Source organism: Oncorhynchus kisutch, unplaced genomic scaffold (genome assembly GCF_002021735.2).
Source record: "Oncorhynchus kisutch isolate 150728-3 unplaced genomic scaffold, Okis_V2 Okis07a-Okis12b_hom, whole genome shotgun sequence".
In the NCBI taxonomy this organism is placed as follows: Eukaryota; Metazoa; Chordata; class Actinopteri; order Salmoniformes; family Salmonidae; genus Oncorhynchus; species Oncorhynchus kisutch.
Genome location: NW_022261984.1, coordinates 8,970,469 through 8,979,510, shown reverse-complemented (window position 1 = coordinate 8,979,510; position 9,042 = coordinate 8,970,469). Strand labels below are relative to the sequence as shown.

General features: G+C 38.0%; 1 protein-coding gene across 1 annotated transcript; it reads right to left on the bottom strand.

Moving 5' to 3' along the window:
- Positions 1-3,353: 3,353 nt before the first annotated feature.
- On the bottom strand, positions 3,354-7,752 carry LOC109885997 (caspase-14). Its single transcript, XM_020477766.2, has 5 exons — positions 7,379-7,752; positions 6,773-6,989; positions 6,544-6,657; positions 5,992-6,104; positions 3,354-5,878 (listed from the first exon to the last, which is right to left on the bottom strand). The coding sequence occupies exons 1-5, from the start codon at positions 7,532-7,534 to the stop codon at positions 5,699-5,701; spliced, it is 780 nt and encodes a 259-aa protein (XP_020333355.1). The 5' UTR covers positions 7,535-7,752; the 3' UTR covers positions 3,354-5,698.
- Positions 7,753-9,042: the final 1,290 nt, after the last annotated feature.

Below are 9,042 nucleotides of genomic sequence, written 5' to 3'. Positions count from 1 at the left end.
GGTATATAGATGGTGGTATGTATAGTGGTATATAGATTGTGGTATGTAATAGTGTTATATAGATGTTAGTTGGTGGTATGTAATAGTGGTATATAGATGGTGGTATGTAATAGTGGTATATAGGTGGTGGTATGTAATAGTGGTATATAGATGGTGGTATGTAATAGTGGTATATAGATGGTGGTATGTAATAGTGGTATATAGATGGTGGTATGTAATAGTGGTATATAGATGGTGGTATGTAATCGTGGTATATAGATGGGGGTATGTAATAGTGGTATATAGATGGTGGTGTGTAATAGTTGTATATAGATGGTGGTATGTAATAGTGGTATATAGATGGTGGTATGTAATAGTGGTATATAGTTGGTGGTATGTAATAGTGGTATATAGATGTTAGTTGGTGGTATGTAATAGTGGTATATAGATGTTAGTTGGTGGTATGTAATAGTGGTATATAGATGGTGGTATGTAACAGTGGTATATAGATGGTGGTATGTAATAGTGGTATATAGATGGTGGTATGTAATAGTGGTATATAGATGGTGGTATGTAATAGTGGTATATAGATGGTGGTATGTAATAGTGGTATATAGATGGTGGTATGTAATAGTGGTATATAGATGGTGGTATGTAATAGTGGTATATAGATGGTGGTATGTAATAGTGGTATATAGATGGTGGTATGTAATAGTGGTATATAGATGGTGGTGTGTAATAGTGGTATATAGTTGGTGGTATGTAATAGTGGTATATAGATGGTGGTATGTAATAGTGGTATATAGATGGTGGTATGTAATAGTGGTATATAGATGGTGGTGTGTAATAGTGGCATATAGATGGTGGTGTGTAATAGTGGTATATAGATGGTGGTATGTAATAGTGGTATATAGATGGTGGTATGTAATAGTGGTATATAGATGGTGGTATGTAATAGTGGTATATAGATGGTGGTATGTAATAGTGGTATATAGTTGGTGGTATGTAATAGTGGTATATAGATGGTGGTATGTAATAGTGGTATATAGATGGTGGTATGTAATAGTGGTATATAGATGTTAGATGGTGGTATGTAATAGTGGTATATAGATGTTAGATGGTGGTATGTAATAGTGGTATATAGATGTTAGATGGTGGTATGTAATAGTGGTATATAGATGTTAGATGGTGGTATGTAATAGTGGTATATAGATGTTAGATGGTGGTATGTAATAGTGGTATATAGATATTAGTTGGTGGTATGTAATAGTGGTATATAGATGTTAGTTGGTGGTATGTAATAGTGGTATATAGATGTTAGTTGGTGGTATGTAATAGTGGTATATAGATGGTGGTATGTAATAGTGGTATATAGATGGTGGTTGGTGGTATGTAATAGTGGTATATAGATGGTGGTATGTAATAGTGGTATATAGATGGTGGTATGTAATAGTGGTATATAGATGTTAGTTGGTGGTATGTAATAGTGGTATATAGATGTTAGTTGGTGGTATGTAATAGTGGTATATAGATGTTAGTTGGTGGTATGTAATAGTGGTATATAGATGGTGGTATGTAATAGTGGTATATAGATGGTGGTTGGTGGTATGTAATAGTGGTATATAGATGGTGGTATGTAATAGTGGTATATAGATGGTGGTATGTAATAGTGGTATATAGATGGTGGTATGTAATAGTGGTATATAGATGTTAGTTGGTGGTATGTAATAGTGGTATATAGATGGTGGTATGTAATAGTGGTATATAGATGGTGGTTGGTGGTATGTAATAGTGGTATATAGATGGTGGTATGTAATAGTGGTATATAGATGGTGGTATGTAATAGTGGTATATAGATGGTGGTATGTAATAGTGGTATATAGATGGTGGTATGTAATAGTGGTATATAGATGGTGGTATGTAATAGTGGTATATAGATGGTGGTATGTAATAGTGGTATATAGATGGTGGTATGTAATAGTGGTATATATATGGTGGTATGTAATAGTGGTATATAGATGGTGGTATGTAATAGTGGTATATAGATGGTGGTATGTAATAGTGGTATATAGATGGTGGTATGTAATAGTGGTATATAGATGTTAGTTGGTGGTATGTAATAGTGGTATATAGATGGTGGTGTGTAATAGTGGTATATAGATGGTGGTATGTAATAGTGGTATATAGATGGTGGTATGTAATAGTGGTATATAGATGGTGGTATGTAATAGTGGTATATAGATGGTGGTATGTAATAGTGGTATATAGATGGTGGTATGTAATAGTGGTATATAGATGGTGGTATGTAATAGTGGTATATAGATGGTGGTATGTAATAGTGGTATATAGATGTTAGTTGGTGGTATGTAATAGTGGTATAGATGGTGGTGTGTAATAGTGGTATATAGATGGTGGTATGTAATAGTGGTATATAGATGGTGGTATGTAATAGTGGTATATAGATGGTGGTGTGTAATAGTGGTATATAGATGGTGGTGTGTAATAGTGGTATATAGTTGGTGGTATGTAATAGTGGTATATAGATGGTGGTGTGTAATAGTGGTATATAGTTGGTGGTATGTAATAGTGGTATATAGATGGTGGTGTGTAATAGTGGTATATAGATGGTGGTGTGTAATAGTGGTATATAGATGTTAGTTGGTGGTATGTCATAGTGGTATATAGTTGGTGGTATGTAATAGTGGTATATAGATGGTGGTATGTAATAGTGGTATATAGATGGTGGTGTGTAATAGTGGTATATAGATGGTGGTATGTAATAGTGGTATATAGATGGTGGTGTGTAATAGTGGTATATAGATGGTGGTGTGTAATAGTGGTATATAGTTGGTGGTATGTAATAGTGGTATATAGATGGTGGTGTGTAATAGTGGTATATAGTTGGTGGTATGTAATAGTGGTATATAGATGGTGGTGTGTAATAGTGGTATATAGATGGTGGTGTGTAATAGTGGTATATAGTTGGTGGTATGTAATAGTGGTATATAGATGGTGGTGTGTAATAGTGGTATATAGTTGGTGGTATGTAATAGTGGTATATAGATGGTGGTATGTAATAGTGGTATATAGATGGTGGTATGTAATAGTGGTATATAGTTGGTGGTATGTAATAGTGGTATATAGTTGGTGGTATGTAATAGTGGTATATAGATGGTGGTGTGTAATAGTGGTATATAGTTGGTGGTATGTAATAGTGGTATATAGATGGTGGTATGTAATAGTGGTATATAGATGGTGGTATGTAATAGTGGTATATAGATGGTGGTATGTAATAGTGGTATATAGTTGGTGGTATGTAATAGTGGTATATAGATGGTGGTATGTAATAGTGGTATATAGATGGTGGTTGGTGGTGCATTTTTTGATATTTATTTTTGTACTTCAAAATGTAAAATGATCGACCAGACATTACCACACAGTAGGTGGCAGCATGTACAAACTAACGAGTGAATCACATGATACCAAAGAAGAAGAGTCTTGTTAAACACATCTGGGAACAACCAATAGACAGAGATGAAGTTTGACCAACTGTTTGCAGAAAAATAATGTATATATTTGTTTTAAAAATATATAGTTTTCATCACCCTTTACTGAAGAAACAACAAGAAAACAACCACCGGTTAGCAGCGCTTATAGCTGAGAAGCGTTTGGATAAGACATAATAACTTGTTATTAATGCCTCGGGTTCTCGATAGCAACATCAAAATGAAAACTGTGATGATGTATTGTATGAGAATTAGAGGTTTTAGGTTCGTGTTTTAAAGTATCAACCCCTTCTAATTTCCCTAATTGTGTGGCTAGAGTCAAATACGTTCTATAGAACAAACTTCAGGATAAGCAACCGAAATGAATAATTATTGTATGTGTGTTATATAGAAGAGAGAGTTAAATGTTGGCAAACAATAAATCTTTCAGAACAACCATGACTGAATTATTATCCTTACTCTTTCAAAAATACTAGTCGAATAAGACATGGGATGTATGACACATTTTGTCAAAGAGATTTATTAGTAGTCTAATAGAAATCAGTAGGGGATTTAGATACGGGCGACATGGGCAGCTACCCAGAGCGGCATACTGCGCCCCCGTGTGCGGGTGGGCGCTATACTACAAGCAAGAACCGCCGCATACGCTTGAAACAAATAGCCAAACCGAAAACTGCAGACAAAGATGCTTTCTGCTACTAAGATCAGTGAAATGTAGGCTGAACTGACAACGGAGTGAAGAGTAGACATCTCAACTAGCAAGCAAGTCGCAGCAATGTAGAACGCGAAGGGGGGGGGGGGGGGGAGATTTTCGGCACAAACACCTGTTGTCTTTGCTCGTTCAGTGTGACAGGGTGTGGGGCGGCGGATTAAATACGGCCGTAGGCTCGGACAAATTCTGTTGGTGTCATTTTTTTGTGTGTGCCTTTTATCGTGTCGTGTGGCTGGTGTTAGGAGCCGATCCCGGTGAGTATGCAAACAATACTATGATTTTAAACGTTAACATGCTGTGCAAGAATAACGAATAACGATTTCCCTAAGAAAACTATTCATACTCTCAGTGCCTACGAAGTAACGTTAGCGCATAATCATAGCACATAATCATAGCGCATAATCATAGCGCATAATCATAGAGAGAGGCTTGGGCAACCGTAACTGCATGCGTGGAGTGTGTCTGAAGATGGACGTTGGTATGGGTGTAACATCAACGCTGCGTTATTGGTGAGACCGGACATAGCCAGGTGCACCGCGGGTCGGTTTATTGTTTACATAGCAGGTTAGGAGAATTAACGTAGCAGTTTAGGAGAATTAACGTAGCAGGTTAGGAGAATTAACGTAGCAGTTTAGGAGAATTAACGTAGCAGGTTAGGAGAATTAACGTAGCAGGTTAGGAGAATTAACGTAGCAGGTTAGGAGAATTAACGTAGCAGTTTAGGAGAATTAACGTAGCAGGTTAGGAGAATTAACGTAGCAGGTTAGGAGAATTAACGTAGCAGTTTAGGAGAATTAACGTAGCAGGTTAGGAGAATTAACGTAGCAGGTTAGGAGAATTAACGTAGCAGGTTAGGAGAATTAACGTAGCAGGTTAGGAGAATTAACGTAGCAGGTTAGGAGAATTAACGTAGCAGGTTAGGAGAATTAACGTAGCAGGTTAGGAGAATTAACGTAGCAGGTTAGGAGAATTAACGTAGCAGGTTAGGAGAATTAACGTAGCAGGTTAGGAGAATTAACGTAGCAGTTTAGGAGAATTAACGTAGCAGGTTAGGATAATTAATACATTTACACATATATGTTATACATTCATGGCCATAAATCAGTATGTGGCTGAAATATCTGATGTCATGTGCTTTTTTGGCTGTTCAGACTGCAGGAAAAAGAACAGAAGGATTTTAGTCGCTTCAAACTGCCAACGTGAACACGACTTAAGATGAACATGGACTTAAGATACTTTTGGAAAACCCAGGTTGATTATTTTCAATATTTTCACTGGTAGTGGCCATACATCAACACAAACTGACGTCAATCTTGCAATTTTAAAATTGAATGTCCCTTTGAACCCAGATATACAACACTCAGAGTGTGCTTTTAACCCTCACCCCCCTCCTCCTCTTACTGTACCTCCTCCCATCTCCCTATCAGATATACAACACTCAGAGTGTGCTTTTAACCCTCACCCCCCTCCTCCTCTTACTGTACCTCCTCCCATCTCCCTATCAGAGATACAACTTCTTGGTCAGATTGTTCACAATATGAAGAGAACGCCCTATGTCATCAGATGAATCATCTGTATCTACTGGCTGTAGGTTTCTCTTGATGACTCTGGGTGTTGGCTGGAAATCATGTTCGTATCCGTCCTTTCTACGGTCCTTCCTCTGACCCAGACGTTGGTTCACCTGAAAAAGATCACGGGGAAAATGAATTGTACACGAAACCCCATTTTAAAGACATTTTGGCCGATATCCATCATATGACATTATGAGGAGGTTTCTCCATCAACCGTACTGACCTCTGTGAAGAGTTCATACACATCACGGGTAGCTACTGAATCCTTCGTAAACACCTTATGCATCTCTTCAAACAATGGGCATCCTCTGTCCGGGTGTCTGATGGCAAGTTTTCCTGTGATTAAAAAGATAGAGACATCCTTCAGAAAAAAAGGTAACTAAGACTGACATTACGTTATTACATTAAGGATTATAGACTACTCTGTTACGTGACTGACAATACATTATTACATTAAGGATTATAGACTACTCTGTTACGTGACTGACATTACATTATTACATTAAGGATTATAGACTACTCCGTTACGTGACTGACATGACATTATTACATTAAGGATTATAGACTACTCTGTTACGTGACTGACATTACATTATAACATTAAGGATTATAGACTACTCCGTTACGTGACTGACATGACATTATTACATTAAGCATTATAGACTACTGTTACGTGACTGACATTACATTAAGCATTATAGACTACTCTGTTACGTGACTGACATTACATTATTACATTAAGCATTATAGACTACTGTTACGTGAAAGCAGGTACCTGGAGGCACTGCATACACTTCCATGGAGTCAGACTCCGTGGGGAGCAACTTTTTTGATACAGCGCCTGAAGATCTACCTCCGTCTGTGTAAAGGTCTTTAGGACGTCCCTTCACTGAAGAGAAATGCAGAAAATAGCGACAGAACTGTGTATTTATCAATAAACATGTACAAAAAAAAGAAATTAAAAGGCCACAAGCTTTCAAACACTGATATGTAAAGAGACACACCTCCCCTACAGGCCTGCACAACAAAGAGCTTGGGTTTCTCACGGAGGGCTGGACACTGGCTGTTGCTAAACATCTTGTAGATATCTTCTAGATCTAGAATCTCTTCGTCATTGACTTCAATGTGTCCAAGTCCACCATGGGCCATGATGAACATTGCGAGGCAACTGACGTCATCGCTCAGGTTGTTTCGAAATGACTTCAGTGCATCAGTTACGTCCTGAAATTGGTCAAATACAGCAGGGAATGAGATTCCAGACCCGGGGGGGGGGGGGGGGGGTCATACTCTTTACAGCTGTCATGAGTTTGGTCTGTGCTAGCAATTAGCAATTGTTTTTACTTTGCAAAATTGCTAACAAATCAAGTTATCTCACCTGACTGATGCATGTTTTTTACCCACTAGCTGCTGCTACTGTAGTTGTAGGAGACATCAGGCGATACAGCATTTTCAGGCAAATCCTAAGTGGTCACTTACTATGCATTGATGTCAATGGGAGACTAAGTTTAAATGTGACTTAAGTCAGCTTAGTTAAGTGTTCCCTCTGCTCTGAATAGTGTTATTGGATTGCCTGTTCACAGAAAGCATTGACTTGAATAGATGTGACTTACCTCTTTAGTTTTGCATGTAACACTATAACTAGGTTCAGGAAACTTATTCTGTTTGTAGAGCTCCTTTATTCTGTCAACATCGTACTCAGAGCCCGGTCTTCCCCCACCGCACATGATCACGGCTGCACGTCTGCCACTCAGATCATATCTGTCCATTTCGTAGCCTGCCTCTCAGCCTAAACAATACGGCTCTTGTGTTTGAGTGTTTGACTTTAAGAGATTGAAAACTAAAAAGTTATTTCACACGAACGACACCTAAGTAAAAAAAAAAAAAGATCTGTCTCAAAAACAGCTCAGCGGTTATTCTACAACTAGAATAAAATGTTCTACGACTAGAACAAGATCAAACTTCGTAGAGGCATATTAGTGGGCGTGTCATAGTGGCAGTATGCCACACCCCTTTTTTACTCTGATGACATAGCCTTTTCCTGCTGTTATTTTCCCCCCCAAAACATTAATTAACTTTTACAATGCCTGTGTTAAACATTGAAAAGACCAGGCACAAAAAGCCACTACATTGTTGGAATAAAGTCTACTTTTATAATAGTTTATGTGTGTGTTCTGTAGCTCAGTGTTGCTCATCTATGAGGACTCAAGGAAAAATCCATGGGGGAGTGACAGATACAGAATTGCAGCAAGACCGTTTAAAAAGAATGAAAAAAACATTGTCTATAGTAAAACCAATAGACTACATGCTGTGTTCATTCGTCGGAAGGCTTTTCCCTCCCTTGCCCACGCGTTACTAGTTCTACTTCAGCTCTCATTCATTTGCATTGCTCACACTCAGCCTGGTCTCATAGACAAGACGTAACATAGTACACGTGAATCTGTGACACTGAAATGTATATGATAGCTTATGTTTGGTATGGTAACATAAGACAGATGGTTACCTAAAGTAAAAAAACTAAAGTAGGTTGGTAAGTCGGGGTGGATGGGTGTAACCTGAACGTTCACATCACGGACAACTTTAGCATTTTAACTAATGAGCAACTTTTTAGCTACCTTGGAACTACTTGTTAGCTAACCCTTCACCTGACCTGAACCTTAACCCTTTAGCTAACCCTTCCCCTAACCTTAACCCTTTTAGCTATCCTTTCCCCTAACCTTAACCCTTTAACTAACCCTTCAGCTAACCCTAACCTTAACCCCTTCAGCTAACCCTTCCCTTGACCCTAACCCTTCCTCTGACCCGAACCTGAACCCTTTAGCTAACCCTTCCCCTAACCCTTTAACCTAACTCCTAACCTTAACCCTTTAATCTAACTCCTAACCTTAACCCCTAGCCTAGCTAACATTAGCCACCTAGCTAATTCATTACATTTCATATGTACATTTAGCAAATTCATAATATATAATAGGAATTGTAATTTGTAACAAATCATACTAAGTGGGTGATGGACATCCACAAATGAATACGTACCATATGAAACGTAACATATCATACTAAATGGAATGTGTCGGATTTACATACAGTATAATACGAAATGCTGTGAGACCAGGTTGTCACACTAGCTGTTTGTTTGTTCCCAGTAACCTGTTTTCAAAGAACACCTCTCAGCCAACATCTATTACCAAAACAGAGCGGAACAGAGAGGAAACGTAACATATCATACTAAATGGTGTGTCACGGATTTACATACAGAATAATACGAAATGCTGTGAGA